This window comes from Corvus moneduloides, chromosome 3, assembly GCF_009650955.1.
Source record: "Corvus moneduloides isolate bCorMon1 chromosome 3, bCorMon1.pri, whole genome shotgun sequence".
In the NCBI taxonomy this organism is placed as follows: Eukaryota; Metazoa; Chordata; class Aves; order Passeriformes; family Corvidae; genus Corvus; species Corvus moneduloides.
This window is the reverse complement of record NC_045478.1, coordinates 75,241,061-75,261,162: the sequence shown is the minus strand read 5'-3', so window position 1 is coordinate 75,261,162 and position 20,102 is coordinate 75,241,061. Positions and strand designations below refer to the sequence as shown.

The 20,102-nt window shown below is 40.3% G+C and overlaps 1 protein-coding gene across 9 annotated transcripts in view; it reads left to right on the top strand.

Moving 5' to 3' along the window:
- ACTN2 (actinin alpha 2) overlaps window positions 1-20,102 on the top strand; it is a 146,245-nt gene that overhangs the window by 114,526 nt on the left and 11,617 nt on the right. For 5 of the 9 annotated variants that reach the window (XM_032102241.1, XM_032102243.1, XM_032102240.1 and 2 more), the window contains exons 8-16: window positions 1,975-2,060; window positions 4,707-4,799; window positions 5,785-6,015; window positions 7,149-7,296; window positions 8,817-8,967; window positions 16,705-16,813; window positions 17,629-17,769; window positions 18,163-18,345; window positions 19,488-19,622. In XM_032102241.1, coding sequence (XP_031958132.1) covers window positions 1,975-2,060; window positions 4,707-4,799; window positions 5,785-6,015; window positions 7,149-7,296; window positions 8,817-8,967; window positions 16,705-16,813; window positions 17,629-17,769; window positions 18,163-18,345; window positions 19,488-19,622 — 1,277 coding nt within the window. Of the gene's footprint in view, window positions 1-1,974; window positions 2,061-3,178; window positions 3,265-4,706; window positions 4,800-5,784; window positions 6,016-7,148; window positions 7,297-8,816; window positions 8,968-16,704; window positions 16,814-17,628; window positions 17,770-18,162; window positions 18,346-19,487; window positions 19,623-20,102 lie in introns of all 9 variants that reach the window. The other 4 variants (XM_032102237.1, XM_032102242.1, XM_032102235.1 and 1 more) reach the window with 1 other exon arrangement.

Here is a 20,102-nt window from a genome sequence, read left to right as displayed (position 1 = left end):
AATATTTTCGTTCTTTTCCCCATGCATTGGATATTTTCACTTGCTTTTTGCTTCATTATTTATTGTTCGTTAATGTTTGCCTTTATTATAGTACTTTGGACCTTAACCTCAGCACATGGCCCCACTGTGTTAATTGAGGTAAAATGAAGAATTGGAAGTTAGTTCTTGCCTTTAATAAGTAAAATTTAATATGGGAAATATAACTGTTAGCAGCTTAAAGCATATTCAGTTTTTTAAATGTTTAAGTGAGGGGTCAAAAATAGAAACAGAAGTACAAAACTTTCAAAATATACTAACACATGCCTCCTCTGAAAGAGAGCTTGGTTGAGAGAAGCATTTTTTTTTTTGTTTATTTTAGTTCTAAACTCTTTGTAGTGATACTTTCAACAAATAATTTTTGTGTCTCAAGTTGTCTTGAGCGTTTCCTGAACTTCTTCAAGATAACCAAATTTTTGTACTCTGGGCAAAAAATGCTACCAAAACTATTGGAATTTTCCTACATCAGTTTAAAGCATTCTTCTCCAAGAATGGAGACTCAGCTCTGGTGGCTTGTCAGTAGAGCAGTGATAACATGAGAATTATCCAGAGCACTCAAACTGACTACACCTGCTGCTCTTGAAGTCTTCATTCGGAAAGTTAGACAGGATAATTTGGAAAATCCAGGTTGTAACCTCTTCATTGAAGAGTAGTTTCACTTTCATGCTTTAAAACTAATTGTTTTCATCTTTTGAACTGCAATTCCCTTTTCAAGCACCACTTAATTACTTTGCTCTGAAATACTGTGCAAGGAATAAACAGAGAAGTGCTGTCTCCTTGCCATTGAGCAGCTTTTACTATCATTCTGCTTTCTACATTTTTTTTCTCTTCTCTTCATCCTCAGTGTAAGAAACCTTTTATTTTCCTTGCCAGATTTTCTGCACATTCTATTCCTTATCTTACTATTCTCCTCTTGGCAGGGGAGGAGATAATGAAATTATATTTCTTCTAATACCTTCTAAGTGTTCATGGTCACTTTTTACTTTCTTTACTTCCACTGTGCTCTCCATGGAAACTTTGCAAAGCTTCGTTCACAGCTACATAAAGTAGATGCAAAATCAGTAAATATATTGATCCCGAACCTAGAAATCTCACTGTTAACGTTAGAAATTGTCCCCTCGTTCCTGGGTCTTTTCAAGTTAGTATCTTCTCATTCCCTACATTGACAGGAATCCTTGCAGCTTGCACTATAGTCATTCATTACTCAGCCACAACTGCTGTAAAAACACCTTTTTCTGTCTTTCTCTGCTAAGTATTGAAAAGGTCCATTTTTACCCATGGATGCATACCTTGATTGCACCCACTTTATATTTTCACTCTTTCCTGCCATGGCAGGGACAAAGCTATTTTTAGCCAGCCAAGCAAAACCCTCCTGTGATATATGCTGTTAACTAAAAAGATGGGCTGGCACTGGGGTTGCAGAACTGCTACTATCCAAGCTTTTCTTAGCACAAAATGTATTTCTGGACTGCAGGAGTTGTACAGGTTTCCAATATATGCCAGTACCCTGTCAGCCACAGGGACCCTGTGCTGATACTATGTGCAGTTCTAGTCTATGACTGTCAGTGGCTGTGTTTAGCTCTGCAATAATTGCAGTGATTCAGATGAAGTTGCTTTGGAGTGTCAGCGAAGCTGAACCCAGTAGATCTGCCAGCCATGCCATCTGCTTGGAAGTTTCCACAAACCAGAAGGTAGCAATACCCTTCTGTACAGTCTCAGCCTTTAGATGTTTTTCCATTTTAGGAAGAGTTGTATATTTTTTGTTTGCTGATTCCTAAAGCTTAGGTGGCTTTGCACTCATATCAGTAAACAGAGGCAACCTGAGTAATGGTGTATTTATTTGGAATCCTTACAGCACTGAGGTGACACCATTAGCATAATCAGATGAAAGTATCTTGTGAGAATTTCTGAGCAGTTAACCCTCTTCTCTCCACACAGATGTAGTAAACACTGCCAGACCTGATGAAAGAGCCATTATGACATATGTTTCCTGTTACTACCATGCATTTGCTGGTGCTCAGAAGGTGAGATTGTAGATGGATCAGATCTCATCCTTCACCTTCTGTCTTGTTTCTTTCAGCAATTTTTCCTTTTCTGATCTTTTCCTCACTAGTTACTAGAACAGCATCTTAGAGCTGAGCTCATTTCCTGTCGCCTCTTTTCTCTGTGAGCCACTGTTTTAGTAGAGCCAGTAGTAGTCCATCCATTTGTTCCATAGAAACAAATCTTCCTGTCTCATCTTTCTGCATATTTACTAATAATATCCAGTAGGTTTTTGATAGCTGGTTACTGAATGGGATAGAGGATGATATTCCCTTTAAATGATATTGTGTGAATTCATTTGAAGCACCATTAAAAATGCAAGGTGAAAATACGCAGAGTGAAAAAAAATTTCAATAGTAGAATGCCATCTTTCTTCTCTCTGCTGGATATTATTTCTGCTACAGATGTCAAAATCATCATAACATGCTCAGAAAATAAACCCTTCTCTTATGTTTTCAGGATTGTTTTTAAAATGTTAAATGCTTAATGGTAAGTACAAACAGCAACATGATGCTACTATGCAAAACAGACACAGAAACATATATAGACATCTCAGACAAGCTCTGGAATCATGTCATAAAGAAAAGAAGGAAAATTCTAAAAAGCAAGGCGGTTTGGAGTTGGGCATACTTCAGGTACTGGTAATATAAGGAATACTGATATATAATGCTAAGGTTGTAACTAATCCAGGTGCAACTTCCAGTGAACATCTCCCCAGATCGAAATGTAGTCTGCCTTTCCTGTGTCTTAGTCAAAACCCCCACAATCCAAGTCACCAGACATACATGTGCCAGTTCTTAAGCAGTCAGTCTTGTTAAGGTTACTCCCCCTGTGGCAATACTGCAGGATCGAGCGTATTAAAAAAAATCCTCCTCTTTGTATGAGCTTATACTGGATTTTTAATGTATTTTATATTCCGTCAGCACCCCTCAATCTAACATTAAATTTATTACAGCTTTGTAGAGCTTCTAGAATACAGAGCTATGGATAAGAAAACAGTAAGAAGGACATGAAGTTATGCATTTATTTATTCCTCCTATTTTCTACTCCTCGATTCCTTTTTTTCCTGTTCTATTTTAACTTCTCCCCCCTCTTGTAGATATTGTGAACACTCCCAAACCTGATGAGAGAGCTATCATGACATATGTGTCCTGCTTCTACCATGCTTTTGCTGGAGCAGAGCAGGTATTAATCAACTGTCCCTTCAGGTTGCTGTGTTTTTGATTGGTTGTTTCACATTTCCACTAGCTTATTTAAAAAAACCCCAAACAATTAATTTAGTACTATGTGGTTTTAATTAACATTTGCAAGTATTACTTGAGCACTAATATTCGTTTTTAACCAACTCTCAAACCTGTTTTAGTTAAATGTGTAACAAATTAACTTCTTTAATTCAAATAGAGATTTTGCTTCTAATTTTGGGTCTTTATTTGGAAATTTTAAGGACTGTTTCAGAAAAAATGTGTTTGAAGATATTGTTAAGTGGAGTTGTTGCTTGTTGCTACAACATCTTATGTGTTTTACTGCATAATAGAATGTTTGACTTTTGGAGATGGAGACTTACTTATGCTGAGTAGTAATTTAGGGCTAGATTTTCAAAGATGCCTAAAGACACAGAAGGGCACAGAAGACATCCAACACAGTATTTGTGCCTGGTTCCCACTGAAGCCAACAGAATTATTTGTGGATGAAAGTGCTAGTATAAAAGACATGAATAACAGCAGCAGAGCTGTTTTCGGTGAGATTGTCACTTATAAATGTGGCATTTCCCACTCTTCTGCTTCATACATTTCTAGCCTACAAATGGACATAACCAAACTTACGTTAAAAAAAATAAAGAACCTTTAAAGTAGTTGATATTTTCCCTTCATCCTCAGGACTGAATTTCCCTTCCTGTTGGCTAGGTCTCCTATACCTTACCACAGCACAACTACACTGTTGCACTCTCTCACTTCTGGGTATGAAGGTTTTGCTATTTGTGCAAAAGGGGAATTCCAAATACTCTTTAACACAGGAGTCTACATGAATATTTATTTGATTAGATCATCAGAGTCATATTTGTGTGAAAGTATTGCTCTGTGATATCAAACTAGTAAATTTTAAATATGGCAGAGCTACACAGTGCCTTCGCATATAAATTTGTCAGGAGGCATGAGAAGATTTGCTGTCAGTGGTTGAGCTGCACTTGTTCTCAAGGGTGTATGTACATATGATATGCAGATATAGAGTGGTCTGAGACTCCTGCATCACATGTGGTGTCTTTCCAGTGTGGCTAACAAATCTAATACTTTTTGGATGTGATTTTAAAAAATAACCTAATAGGATATCTTTAAGACTTGCCTAAGTTGTCTTTAAAAAGAAAAGATTTATTAGACAACTATATAGTAAGGCTTCATTGTACAACAAAGGGACCTCTGTGCTGATCCATGCCTCATTCAGGCCTTTGGAATCTATGGCTGCAGAAGGAGGGAAAATGAGTATCTAAGCAATCTAGGAGCATAAATCAACAACTATAAAAGAATGTGATCTTTTATTTGCAGCAGCCACATTCTCTCTCTTTCTCCAAGCCTATACCTTTCTCAGAATGTGTTTATGAATATGTCCTGTTTATTTGCTGTGTCTTACAGGCTGAGACTGCAGCTAACCGGATCTGTAAGGTGCTTGCTGTGAATCAGGAAAATGAGAGGTTGATGGAAGAGTATGAGAGACTAGCAAGTGAGGTAAGGATGCTCTATGTGTAATGTGGTGACAATTATGCCCGTGAAATATTGAAAGATGAAAGATTCATGCACTCTCTTCAAGACAGGAAAGTGGAGACACTGGAAGGGTAAATCTCACAGTGGCAGGTTACAAAGCCCAGGTGCCCAGGATATCAAGTTTTAGGTGATTCCTTTGCCACAGACTTCCTGTGTGACCTTCAGCAAGTCAGTCAGTCTTGTTAACGTGCCCAAAAGTGTCATCTGTCTGCCCCAAGACCAAGCTTCCTGTCTCTCTAATCTTGGAAGACAGCCATCCTTGACCACATGCGGAACATACAGATCCTGTCACTCCAAGCAAGCCCATTGGCTTTTTGTACTGCAAAGCACACCTGGAGAGGGTCTGTCAGGTTGTTCACAATTCATCTGTGAGCACGGACAGCAGATGAATGTACAGATGAAGGTATTCCTCCTGTCCTTTCTTGTTTAATGGCAAATCTGCTGAGCAGGACTACAGATATACAGTGCACAAGTGAGAGCTTTGTTATCTTTTATGCATAACCTGCAAAAACATACTGAGGTCACAGCACTACTTTCTGTATCTAAATTTGCACTAATGGCCTTCCAAGTGAAGATTTTTATATGACTTGAGGCTGTTTCTGTCCTGATCCCATAACTATGACTACCTGAAAAACCAAGACCAATACTTTTGAAAGGGGTAGATGATATTGGGTAACTCAGATTTTGAGTAATTAGAGACACCTTACATGTGTCTTAATCTTTCTGAAAACCAGGGTATTTCTAGAAATACCTAGAATATCTGTGCAAATTTGCTATAAAAGTATTGTTCAACTTTGAATATCTTGTGTTTACTTGCCATTAAGGCATCAGTACCAACTGAAGTGAATAATATTAAAATGGAAAAAATTAAGATTTGTATGTTCAAGATAGCCTTTTCTTCATTGTTTTTCCATTGTCTTGATTTGACTTGTTTATGTTGGTTTGAAAGCTTTTAGAATGGATTCGCCGAACAATTCCTTGGCTGGAAAACAGGACCCCAGAAAAAACAATGCAGGCTATGCAGAAGAAATTAGAGGATTTCCGGGACTACCGCCGCAAACACAAGCCTCCCAAAGTCCAAGAGAAATGTCAGTTGGAGATCAATTTCAACACCCTGCAGACAAAACTGAGAATCAGCAATCGGCCAGCTTTCATGCCATCAGAGGGGAAAATGGTTTCAGTAAGTAAAGGAGGCATCAATATTCTGTTTGCTTCATCAATGATCTTCCAAAAATGTCAACATGAAGGATTGAAGGGCAATTCTAAGTCATCTTCAGAAACATCAGTTTGCTGCACTTTTTCAACACCAAACTCTTTTTACATATTCCTTTTCATTCTAAATCTTGCTTTCTAATAAGCATGCTCCTGCCTCTTTGAAGGCTTTCACAAAAGCAAGTTATCTGGAGATGCAAGACGATACAGAGCTTCCTTTGGCAGTGTTATCAATACTCCTGTATCAGTGAGGCCAATGATTGTTTATTTAAGCAAAACTCAGTGGTTTCATTGACCTTTTAGTCATCAAACTTAAACAAACAGACAATGCTCAATACATGTTTCTGCATTTTTCAATTCTGCTTTTTTTCTTATGTCTATGAAGATAAGAATAGTCAGTACCAAGAATCCTCATCTGCTGATAAGTACTGTGACTTGACTGTGGATCAAAACATTTCCCGTTGAATATAGCAAACCTGTTTCTGTACTCTACTCTATCATTGTGTTTTGGTTTCTCAGATTTCATAAACAAAAAAAAATTGCTCCGTCTGAAAAGGGCCATTGTCCACTCCCCGTATGCAGGAAATAAGGGCCCTGTTACTTCAGCTTCCCACTCATGTCTCTGAGTTTGCAAGGAAGCTCACAAAACTTTGTGTACTACAGAAGGTGAAATGAATTTGTGTTCCAGGTAAAATACGCACCAAATCCTCTTGATACGAATTACTTTGCTATTGTCAACTTGTGAAAGCAAAGCACTTTCATTTTGATAACAGATAGGTATATCATAAAAGAACACACACATTGTAAAATGGAGGTAAAAGCAATATATTGTGAAGACATTGGACACATAACCATGCTCAAAAACCATTTCTATAGGGGCTCATTTTGTGACCCCATCTGAATGCAACACACTATGAGAAGCAGGTGTCTGCACTAAAAGACAACTGCCTCACAACATTTTCTCGGATTCTGTGATTTTACAAAATCTGAACATAAAAACTTCTCTTTTTGAAGCCAAATTGTGAAGGAATCAAAAATCTGTAAATTTAGATAAAAAAAGGTTGTAGTTTCATCCATCTCTCCCATGTATTCTCTTCACAGGATATTGCCGGCGCTTGGCAGAGACTTGAGCAAGCTGAGAAAGGCTATGAAGAGTGGCTGCTGAATGAAATACGACGACTGGAAAGACTTGAACACTTGGCTGAGAAATTTAGGCAGAAGGCTTCCACTCATGAACAGTGGGCATATGGTGAGGAGAGATGCCTTTTAACATTTTTAGTATTTTAATGTTCAAAGTTGAACTGTCAGTGCTGAGTATTTGCCAGCCATGAACTCACTTATAAGTAGTTTGGACAGTTTCAGACAACCTAAAATAATAGCAGATAAAATGTCAGGTTTTGTTGACTGTAGTCACAATCCTAACTTGTTGGCATGTTGCTAATGAGATGTAACTGTAAAAATCATACTTGAGGTAGTGATTCAATGGGAATATTCTGCATTTGAATAGAGGCCATTACTGCTGATGTATTCCTATGTAGTTGTACACCAGCAATCCAACCAGGAATGCAGTGATACCACTGGCTGAGTGTGAAATTATTAATGGAGGTATTCTGAGTTTATTATTATTTGGTCATCATGATGTTCTGGATAGTCCAGATAAGCTACATGACAATAGACTCGTGTCTGCTTTGTTCCAAACCCTCGATTACACGCCATTTATAGTTCTGGCTTTTAATGGTAACCTAACCTTACCTGTAGTTGTGACACCCGTAGGACCATACAGTGGCATTCAGTTTTGTTGGGGACTATTAAACATAGGTCTGCTCTATCATCGTGACGACTGTCTTGCTGTTTCTGCCATGCTTCTGGCTTTTTCCAGCAACATCCTTTTGACACTGTGAAAGTGAATCAGAGTCCATCCTCTAACAGTTGCTGGAAGCATGCAAGGCTGTAAACGGCTGCCAAGCAGATACTAGAAGGGAAACTACAGCATTTATCAGCCCTGAGAGCCTATTTCTAAGCATAAACTACTCATGGTGACAAGTTATAGCTGCTGTGTAGGGAAAACTTCACATAGGCTGGTACACAGCAAGTGAAACAATAGTTGCTTCTGGCTCTAGGATTCACAGAGCTGTAAATGCCATGTGGTGAGTGTAGCTGCAGGGCCTGTCTGTGTGGACTCAGTCGTCCAACATAGGAGTTACTCAGCAGTAGTATTTCAGTTTCTACTTAATCTTTGCTTCCCTAGCCTTTTGTAGATAAGATGGCATTTTCCACTTAAAATTCAGTGTTTGATACAAAAGGCAGTCACACATCTCAGGGTTTGTTTTTTGTTAAGTGCTGGAATGAATAATGAATTGAAGGCAGAACAAAAAAGAATAACAGATCATTAGTAAGAGTGAAGCTGAGCATAGCAGTGTGATTTCTGGTTTTGTAAGTCTATTCTACAAAAACTTAGCACAGTGGTTTAGAAATACAGTTTTTGCTAATATACCATTTTTATGCCAGTTTCTCCAGCAAAGTAATACTCGCTGTTTTAGACCTGTATCAGCAGACTATGCAAAAATCAAGACATCACTGTGAGAGCTTTAAAAATATATGTTTCTAATTAACATGTGCTGACAATTTGCTGCTGATTTCAGTGGGGGTGGGATTTAATTCCAGACATATGATTTTCACCATGCCTCAACCAAAAATTTGATTAAATTTGCAATTTTCCTAACAAATAAATTAGCAAAAAATGAGTAATATTTTAATTTCCTCTTTCAGGCAAAGAGCAGACCTTGCTTCAGAAGGATTATGAGTCTGCCTCTCTGACAGAAGTCCGTGCCATGTTAAGGAAACATGAAGCTTTTGAGAGCGATTTGGCTGCTCACCAGGACAGGGTGGAACAGATCGCTGCCATTGCCCAGGAGCTGAAGTATGTTCCATTTAAAGGCTTGCAGCTGCTGACATTTAACTTTGCGATAAACTCTTTCCAATGAATTTGATAGTGTCATAGGTACCAACGTAGGAATTCCAGACATAGCTTCATAAGTATATTATCTGAGCTGGTCACTGAGACCTTTCCCTCATCCCCCCCTTACCCCCAACCAAATATAGATATTCAACTGACCAAAATTATTTGAAAACAAACATTTTCAACTTGACTTCACAGTAATCTTTTAGCATTAACTCTACCCATTGTGGGTTGATGGGAATCCTGGAGGTGTTTATTTCTCAGTTCATGGTCTGCTGAGAGGTACTGGCTATGAGTTGTTTAACTTAGAAAATATTTTCATTTACACAAATTACAGATCAAGTATCTTCACAAGTATATTGGTCCTTTCGAAAGGCTTCACATCCCTATATTATCTCCATAATAGTGGGTAATGCACTGACTTTCCTGCAGATTTAATTGTCTCTAATATGCTTATTTTCACAACTTCTTGATATTATATTTGGAAGTGCCCTTGTCTTCATTTTACAGAAGGGACAGTGGGGCATATGGAAACTAAGTAACTTGCTCAGGGTTGCACAAGGAATCAAGCACACACAAGGCTCTCCTATAGGAGAGGTAGAGTTTTCATCCACAGTTCCATCAATTTAGCCACTGACGCTTGCTCAGCCAGCATACTATGCCCAGAGAAAACACAGCCAAAGCTGAGAACTGCTCTGCAACACATTTAGGCTACATCTGTGTTGTTGACATCAGCTGCACAGGTCAGCAATGTGAAGAGTCAAGGCTCTGGACTGACCCCTTATGGCAGCAAAGTCCTGAGTGTTGTTCAAGTTAGTCTGCCTAAACTCTGTCCCTGTTGGTGGAGCTTGCTTTTGTTTGTGGGAAGGTTGTTAATTCACCTGTGTGAAGCACAGTTCTGTGAGCTCTGCCTGCACTGATAGGACTGTAGCATTACGTACCTGTTTGGGTAAAGCCATCTTGGTGTTAACACCAAGGTAAGCACATTTGATTTTATCACCTTATGCCGTTAATTGCAGAGGCTTTGTGCTGTAAATCAGTGGTGCCACTCCTGGTCTTGGCAGTTTGGCACTCACTGTATAAATCTGTAAAGCCAACAGGAGCAAATGTGTAGTAGTGGTTGAAACAGCAGCCAAGATCAAAATTCTCAGATTCCTGCCCTTGGCTTCAGCTCTCCAAGTTTCAGTTTCTCACCTTGAACAGGCAGAACAGTTACTGCTCAGAAATCAAGTCTTAGAAACATGCCCTTTTGTCACTTTGTGAAGGACCATGACTCATGAACAGCTCCATATTCATTAATGATTTAAAAATCAGAGACTTGTCTAAAAATGTAGTTCATACCTGATAGTAGCATCACTTACAGGAATTGTGTAATTCAAATGGATTGAAAAGAAAAAGCCCATCTTCAAGATAATTTAAAGAAAGAAAAGTAAATCACAGTGGGCAGAGTAAGTGCTGTGTTTTGGTTAATGTGAAAGAAATCTGAAAAATTACAGAGAATGGAGACTGCCCTGAATATGTGAGCTTATGAAACACCTCCTAGCATGCCTTGATCTCTGTGGAATTATTTCATAGAATGGCTCGAGTTGAAAGGGACCTTAATGACCATTTAGTTCCAAGACCCTTACCATGGACAAGGACATCTTCCACTAGATAACGTTCAAAGCCCCATACAACCTCGCCTTGAACACCTCCAGGGATGGGGCATCCACAGCTTCTCTGGGCAACTTGTTCCAGTGCCTTAGCACCCTCACAGTAAAGAATTTCTGCCTAATATCCAGTCTAAACCTGCCCTCTTGCTGTTTAAAGCCATTCCCCCTTGTCCTCATTAAAAGTCCCTCTCCAGCTCTCTTTTAAGCCCCTTTTAGGCACTGGAAGGCTGCTATAAGGTCTCCTCAAAACCTCCTCTTCTATAGGCTGGGCAGCCCCAAGTCTCTCAGCCTGTATTCCTGGGACAGATGCTCCACCCCTCTGATCATCTTTGTGTCCCTTCTCTGGACCCACTCCAACAGGTCCATGTCTTTTGTGGAGGCCCCAGAGCTGGCTGCAGGGTTCCAGGTGGGGTATCACCAGAGCAGAGCAGAGGGGCAGAATCCCCTCCCTGGCCCTGCTGGCCACGCTGCTTTGGATGCAGCCCAGGACACGTTTGGCTTTTTGGGCTGCAAGTGCACATTGCTGCGTCATATTTAGCTTCCTGTCAACCAACATCCTCAAGTCCTTCCCCCCAGGGCTGCTCTCAATCCATTCTCTACCCAGCCTGTATTTCTGCTTGGGATTGCCCCTGAGATTTGCTTCTCTTTATACTAAAGAAAGTTTCTGTAACACCTAATCATTGCTAATTCAGATTCAGCTTTATGAATTATGTGAAAGTTTGGGAATGTAGTATACACAGCACAGCATCTGCTTACCAGTCTTTTGAACCCTCTGTCCTTTACCTCTGGTGACGTCAATGAACACGGTATCCTGTCTATTTTGGGATTGTCTCTTCACAGTTGTTTCAGTAATTTGCTGTGTGAAGTTAAACAAGTTATTTGTGGCCTGGGCTGCGAAGGTGCTGAAAGCTGATTGCATTTAGAGATGCTCTAATTTGACTTCTCTGCTTCTCCATACAATGGGGCTATCAGTGCCTGATTTTCACTGTGACTTTGTAGCTCAGTTAGGCTTAATGCCCATGGAGAATACTGAATGAAAGGTCATAAAGGTCAGGTTTTATCACTGGCTGCAAGCAAATGGACACCTTCTGTCTAAATACTGATTTTAATTATATGTAATTCCTCGCACAATAAAACTATGGAGGAAAATGCTAATTTCTTTCTTAATCCATATTTTTAAAGAAGGATCAATGTCTGAATGCTAAGAAACGTGCACCTGATACAAAACCTGTTGAAGTCCATGTGGGTATTTCTTTCTTGATTTTTGCTTATTTGTTTGGTTGGTGGGTTGGTTGGTTTTTTTCTCATCACTGGAGCAGGCCCTTACAGAAACCATCATCATCTGTGTCTACATTCCAAGTCAGTCCCCCTCCATGTTTTGTTTTAGTCAATCTCTTGGATGCCTAATGTTGCAAATTTCAAAAGAGAACTGTTGCTGTATGACCTTGAACTCTACTAGTTACAGTTTCCTGTCTGATCTGGTATTTTCTGCTGCAGCAGCTCAGTCCACTTTGTGCTTAAGGTTAAAGTTGCTACAAGCTTGTTGATTGTTGCTATTTAGATAGAGGATTTATGTTGGTATGCAAGCAGGTGATTCCAGCCAGGATGCTGCTATAAGATTGTTGTGTTCCCAGCCTGTATAGACTTAGATATTCTTTGGCAAAGAGGCATGACAGGGCTTGGATAGGGCTTTATACAAAGCTGAAGGGGGACAGGCATTTCTAAATTCAGATTTGCCATTTATGACATAACAAATGCTAACTTGAGTGAGCTGTACTATGAAAACCCATATTAATTTATGATCTTATGTGCTCATTTCAATGTTTCCAATCATCAAGGCAAAATTTTTGTAATGTAATTTCTTGTGTATCCATCACTTCTAATGTACTGATTTCCAGCCAAGGAGACCATTATCTGTAACACTGATTTGAGAGTCATCTTGATTCTGGAGACCTGGGCTCAAACTGTGCTTACATGCATGGTTAACATGAACCTTGTTCTGAAGCACTGCTAAAACATGTTGCTCAGCAGGTTATTTTTGTGGCACTATCACTGTTCCTAAAGTGAGCTCATACTTAAGTGCTTCTCTGGATCAGGTCAAAATGTCAGTAAATTTTAAATTTTGGACAGATAAGATTGAATTACTTGTAAGATCAATAGCGATAACTTAATAATTTTAAATTCCAAAGGCTGTAGGTTTCAAATGGCCAAACAAATAGAAAGACTGTTATCTTAGAAGGTCTGTAACACAGGAGAAGCTGTATTTCATGCAATGAAAAGCACAAATTTTAACAAAATGTAAATCTAGTCTCTTCAATGTTGGGGAAGATACAAAAATTAATAGGACAGGGAATGTAAGCCTGTGCTCTATTTCCAAGTAGTTAATATTTGATGAGTTATTACTTCTTCTGCTCCTGCTTTGAGCAGAAAAATGTTCTTTGATACCTACAATACACTTACTTGAAGTAAACAACAGCAGGCCCAGAAAGGTAGTGGAGCTACATTGTTTAGTGCCACTTGGTAAACTAACTTAGGATTTTTGACCCACAGGTGCCCTTTTAAAAAGTTGTTTTGATATTATTCTTCTACGTATTTATCCACAGCATATATACCTGGAAGGAACAGGGTAGTAGAGATCTTACGGGGAATGATGGAATCTCCCTGGCAGAGCTTGTGGAGGAGGGTGGCATATCACCTTCCAGCACTTTGACCACAGCTGGTACAATCAGTCCCTCACTTTCATGGAAGGACACCTGCCCTTACTCTAATTGACAAAAGGAGATAAGTGATCCATTGAAGCAAAAATAAAATTTGCTCACTCAGGAACAAAATCTAATAATCTTAATATGCTATAATGAAAAAAACCCCAATTTTCAGCCAAAAACTCATAACAGCAAAATAAATCTCAGCCTGTTTCATCCAAGACTCTATGCTCCTGACTTAAAATTTCTTAGCAGATAGGTGGCTTTTGTTGCGTCCCTTGAAGGCTAATGAAAGGGCTTCCAAGAAGTTCCTTAACTTTTGAGTTAAGGAACCCTTGTACAGTATGACTTGCTGGCAGCTTTCTCCTTACATACAAGAGTTTACTTTCACAATTTTGGGTTGTTTTTGTTATTTTTAAAAATGGTTAGGAGAATTGGATTAGAGAATACCTAGGCAAACTTGACATCTACAAGTCCATGGGCTCTGATGGGCTGCATCCATGAGTGCTAAAAGAACTGTAGGATACCATAGTGAGGCTGCTCACAATCATCTTTGAAAGGCCAAGGCAGTCAGGAGAGGTGCCTGAGGACTGGAAAAAAGCAAATGTCACCCCAGTCTTCACAAAGTGTAAGAAGGAGAACTCAGGGAACTACCAGCCAGTAGTTCCAGCATCATCTCAATCCCTGGAAAAGTGATGGAGTGTCTGATTCTGGAGGCCATCTCAAGCCACAGGGAAGACGAGAAGGTGATCAGGAGTAGTCAGGTAAATCACACTTGACCAACCTAATTGCCTTCTAGTGTGAAACAACTACCCGTATAGATGAGGGAAGAGCAGAGGATATTGTCTACCTCGATTTCAGCTAGGCTTTCAACACTGTCTCTCCCAGCATCCTCATAGGCAAAGTCAGGAAGCGTGGGCTGGATGAGTGGACAGAGAGGTGGATTCAGAACTGGCTGAATGGCAGATCCCAGAGGATCGTACCCAGTGCACATGGTCAAGTTGGAGGCCTGTCACTTGTGGTGTCCCCCAAGGTTCAGTGCTGGGCCCAGTGCTGCTCACCTTGTTCATCAATGACGCAGATGGAGGGGTAGATGCCTCCTCAGCAGGTTCACTGACAACACGAAGCAGGGAGGAGGGGCCAATACCCCAGAGGAGCTGTGCAGCCCTTCAGAATGACCTTGACAGGTTGGAGAGATGGGCAGAGAAGAACTGGCTGAAATTCAACAAAGGCATGTGCAGGGTCCTGCACCTGGGGAGGAATAACCCCTGCACCAGCACTCCCCAGGCTGCAGGCTGAGCTGCTGGAAAGCAGCTCTGTGGAGAAGGACCTGGGGATCCTGGTGGACAACAAGCTGTCCAAGAGCCAGCAGTGCTCTCATGGCCAAGAAGGACTGGGATGCGTTAGGAAGAGCATTCCCAGCAGGTCAAGGGAGCTGATCCTGCCCCTCTACTCAGCCCTGGTAAGGTCACATCTGGAGTGCTGTGTGCAGTCCTGGGCTCCTCAGTACAAGAGAGACATGGAACTCCTGCAGCAGGTCCAGCAGAGGGATACAGAGATGATGAGGGGACTAGAACATCTCTCTTATGAGGAAAGGCTGAGGGAGCCGGGCCTGTTCAGCCTCAAGAAGAGATGACTGAGAAGGGACCTTATCAATGTCTATCAGTATCTAAAGAGAGGGTGCCAAGAGGATGGAGCCAGGCTCTTCTCAGTGGGGCCGAGCAATAGGACAAGACGCAATGGGCAGAAACTGATGCACAGGAAATTCCATCTGAATATGAGGAAGAACTTCTTAACTGTGAGGGTGACTGAGCAGTGGAGCAGATTGTCTGGAGAGGTTGTGGAGTCTTGCTCACTGGAGATATTTAAGAACTGCCTGGCCTCAATCCTGTGCCATGTGCTCTAGGATGACCCTGCTTGAGCAGGGAGGTTAGACCAGATGACCTGTGGTCCCTTCCAACCTGACCTACTCTGTGATTCTGTGATTTTGTGATTCTGTTACTTTTTTTTTTTTTCACCTGTTTTACCGTTCTTCACTTTCAACACTTTCAATTGATTGCAGCACATCTGAAGCTTCTTTTAAACAGAATGCTTCTCATACTTCTCAGGTTTATCCCAAACCAGATTGCTCTGACTGGGCTTAGAAGAGGAAACATGAATACTGCCCCTGGCCTACAGAGCTTCTGGCTTCCGGCCTCTGGCTTCACAGAGGAAAGCTGCCTCTTCTCATTTTGTTCTCTGATTCTCTGTGTTACTGGCAGTGTGATCTGTACATTCCTCTTGCCAATTGCCTAGAGAAGAATGCTCAAAAAAGGGGGAATAAATTCTATCTGCATTTACTGTCTTGTTCAAGCCTCAAAGTAAATCTTAGATTCATATTGCCACGTGTCATGTATTTACAGTCTCTGCAACGTTTAGTACTGGGCAGAGTGTTCTCGAGGAGAAGCCAAGAGCTAAACTCAGTGGATGGTAATACACCAATAAAAGTGAGTTTCCAAAGTGTCAAGCACAGGTACTATGGATGGCTATCATCTGCCACTGAGATCGAAAGTTCAGTTTGAAGCAGACTCCGTGCAGAATCTCAGCACAGAGCCTTAAAAATTTATTCCAGTCTCAGGCAGAATAGTAAATTGCTTCCTGTCAGGATAATATCAGCCTATGAAGCAGGTGAAAAAGCAATGGTAACTGCTATCCTTTGTGAATGCACTGATTCATGCTGGTGGCATATGTGGGTCTGGAGATCCCTGTTCTCTGAACCAGCTAGTTCTGGGTTGTAGATCTGTGAGGAGCTCCTGGAGAGGAAGACAAAAATTGTTCTCTGAGCCCCAGATCTGGGCAGCCCCTATTAGTATTGCCAGGCTTGTGAGAGGTTATGCTTTGAATCCAACCTGATGTATCTTTCTCAGTTACATAATTTCAAAGCATATAAGGAAAGGATCATTGGATTATTCAAAACAAAATGGATATTTCAGGCCAATTAATTTAACACCAATCTTGGCAAACCTGATAAAGACCAAGACTGAAGCATTCTGGCCATCAGGGGTCGAATTGCTTGTGTCACAGGAATAGCTAAGACAAAGATACTTGGATACCTTAATTGTCTTTAATACCTGGATGTCAGTTGATTTTTCTCAGAGCAGAGGAGATTGATGCTGTTCCCGTGCTGTGCTTCTCAAACTGCTGAATGCCTAAACACAATGTCCATACTGCAACACTTGCTTACCTTAGGAGAAATATTGCAAAAAAGAAGGGAAGAATTGTTGAGGGCCAGTGGAAGTGTGGACAGTGCAACTGCTCCTGTCTTTCAAAAAGTCACACAGATTTTTGTCTTTGCTCTTTCTTAGTGAACTGGACTACCATGATGCTGCAAGTGTCAATGATAGATGTCAAAAGATATGTGACCAATGGGACAGCCTGGGAACACTCACTCAGAAAAGGAGAGAGGCACTGGAGGTAAACCATGTAACAAGGATCAGCAGCTCAGCTGAGGCAGGGAGAGGGAAATGAACCATTTATTTCAGATCTGGAAATGTTGCCACTGAGCATCCACTTTGGAATCCAAATAGCAATAAACCCTTTCCTCAGACCTCCATTTCATTTTGGTGTGGTTACTTTTGCAAACAGACTGAATTGCTCAGAGTAGACTTGACAGTACTGAGCTCCCAGGGATAGTTCTAAAGCAGCAACAAATGGCATGTGGTTTGTAGCACCTCTCTGTGGGAATCCGATGTCCAGCAAGGCTAAAAAAAGCTGTTGGTTAGTTGCCTTTTCATACTAGCCTGAATTTGCAGTCTTGCATACTTGTCTGTCCAGCAGTAGGTTAATTTTTGGTAGTGAGTATTCCAAAGCACTGAGATACTTTGCAAAGCCTTGTTCCTTAGGAAAAGAGGAAGTCACACACATAAATGCCAAGGTGGGAAATATATGTGTAATTCTTCCTTTTTGTACTTACAAGAAATTACTAAATCAAAATTATCAGATTTTAATTCACTTTCAGTTAGGTCCCAATAACAAAAATACTTAAAATATCAATAGTTATACTTCAAAGGCATACACCCACCCCTTTTAATGTGTTGGATATGAGAGTACTTTTACTGCAATTAGACCAAATGCCTTGAGTGAGAATCCTTAAAGCAGGTGGTGAAATCAATCAGTGCAATCAAATGATTTTGAAAAGATGAGGCATGACTTTGTATATGGGTGGGTATGTGCATGGAGCTAGATCTTGCCCTAATAACAAAAGAATGCACTTTTCCCAACCTGTACAGAGGACAGAGAAATTGCTCGAAACAATTGATCAGCTTCACCTGGAGTTTGCCAAAAGAGCTGCTCCTTTCAACAACTGGATGGAAGGTGCTATGGAAGACCTACAGGACATGTTTATTGTTCATAGCATAGAGGAAATTCAGGTAAATGGTTATCTGGGGGGTTTTTGGATTAAAGTCATAGGGAAAACAAGAAAGGAAGATTTTCCTCCTGGGAAAGTAGAATACATATAAGAAACCCCCCAATATCTGTCTTAATGTTTGCTTTGTGATAGGCCATGTCTATTCTGTTGCAACTAGGTTTCTTTGTTGGTATGAAAGCATATTCCAGAGATTATGGAAAAAGTGATGGTCCTGATAAAACCAATGAGGGCTGTTACATGAATGTATCTAAATGTACTATTTCCTGTATCTATACCCAGTAGCCAGGATGTTTGAGAGCCTGAGAGAGGAGCTGTGCTTATTTACAGCAGATCTTCCAGATGTTGGATGAAATGTTAAAGTTTTCATGCTTTCCCTCTCTGTTTCTGATTTTAGAGTTTAATCTCTGCACATGATCAATTTAAAGCTACTTTGCCAGAGGCAGATGGTGAACGACAGGCCATCCTATCAATCCAGAATGAAGTTGAAAAAGTCATCCAGAGTTACAGCATGAGAATAAGTGCAACCAATCCTTACAGCACTGTTACAGTCGAAGAGATTCGTAGCAAGTGGGAAAAGGTAATGTATTGCTAAATTGCTAAATACGAAAAGGACACTGTAACACAGTATTCCAGTTTAGAAATACTGAGAATATTCAGAGAACTTTACAATAAATCTCTAAATTATTCTAGATCATCAGATGGCAGAATGAATTTCTACAGTACCTTATGATCTCCCATATGTTTGCCAGGCCTGCTTCAAAATATCCTTTGCTCCCGTCATGCAATATTACCTGTGTCCTCTTTGGCTTTCTGCCAGGGCAAGAGAAGCATGTGTTGAGGCTAGTGCAGAGCTGGTGCCTGGCCAGAGGTGCTGTTAAAAGAACAGAAAATGATTGTATTCTTTCTCTTAGTATAAAGAGTAATTTTTTGTGTTTCTTCTACCCAGATGCTGCTTTTCAAAAATGTATAAAATCAGCATCTTTGGGGCCATTAATATTTCTTTCCAATTAGATTAAAATTGGCATTAGCAGCTGAAAAGTACTGGGAAGGGATTAAAGAGAGGCTCCTAAAGCAATCACACCAACTTCGTTTCATTAGGAACCAAGACAGATAAAAAGCTACAGGTAAATGATTGTGTAAAATGTAGAATTAGAAAAACTTACATGGACAAGAACACACCCTCAATGGGTTATAATAACCAAGCAGTAATGACTCAGGTTAGAATCTGCCTGGCCAATTCAGAAGGGTAAGCCAAACAAAAGCATTTGCAATGAATTAGAGACCTTCAGATGTGCATGATGGGCAGAACATATCTCATGTTATCCTATTGTACGGATGTGCTCAAATAAAATGTTTTGCACTGACTGTTCTTAGAACAATTACTTAGAGATTGAAAAATCATCTTTGTTTTTCAAAAGGAAAACAAAGCAACTGCTCTTAGAGCAGTTAAAGTGAAATAATTGTCTCGAATCCAGACAGAGGTGAGAATTTCTTCTCTCTGCATGTCAGTCTCTCTGGTCAAGCTGCCCAAGGCCATGTTACAAATTTCTTATGTTAGCATGGAAGTTGTAACTAAAATAGTGATCATTCTGGCTTGTCCTTCTGATATTGGCCTTCAGACCAATAATGAAAATTAGCAGCTGTAGACTTATTTGTTCCATTTGTTTTTAAACTATTCAGCTGTGCCTACTCACCTTTAGTGCTTTCCCACTGTAACAGGTGAAGCAGCTGGTGCCTCAGAGGGATCAATCCTTGCAGGAGGAATTAGCCCGCCAGCACGCCAACGAGCGCCTGCGCCGCCAGTTTGCTGCTCAGGCCAATGTCATTGGGCCATGGATCCAGACCAAGATGGAGGTGAGTGCGCATGTTCCTCATGCAGAAGCTGAGGAGCAAAGTGATTTATAATTTTTTTATCTCTACTTTATATACAGGGCAACAGCAAAATCAATGACAGTTCACCAGCTGTTTGATCCTAAACTATTTAGCACCTGTTAAGATTGTTCTTGAAACTGTGGGACCTTGTACAAGTGGTACCTTGATGGTGACTAGGAGATTCAGCTTTGAAAAATCAATCACTAAACAATTACTGTTTAACTTCTGCTTTTTGTAGAAAAGATACCAGGTTCACTGGGGTTTCAATACTAATTCCAGATATAAATGTGACACGTTTCTTTTGAAATGTGTTTTCTAAAGTAAAATTTCTCATCTCCACTGTATGAAGGTTTTATTACTACTGCTTCTTAGTATAAAAATACAACATATTTATGTGAACATTGGTCCAATTAGCACATCTGAAGCTTAAATTCTGTGGGACTGGGGGGTGTCTTTGTTTCT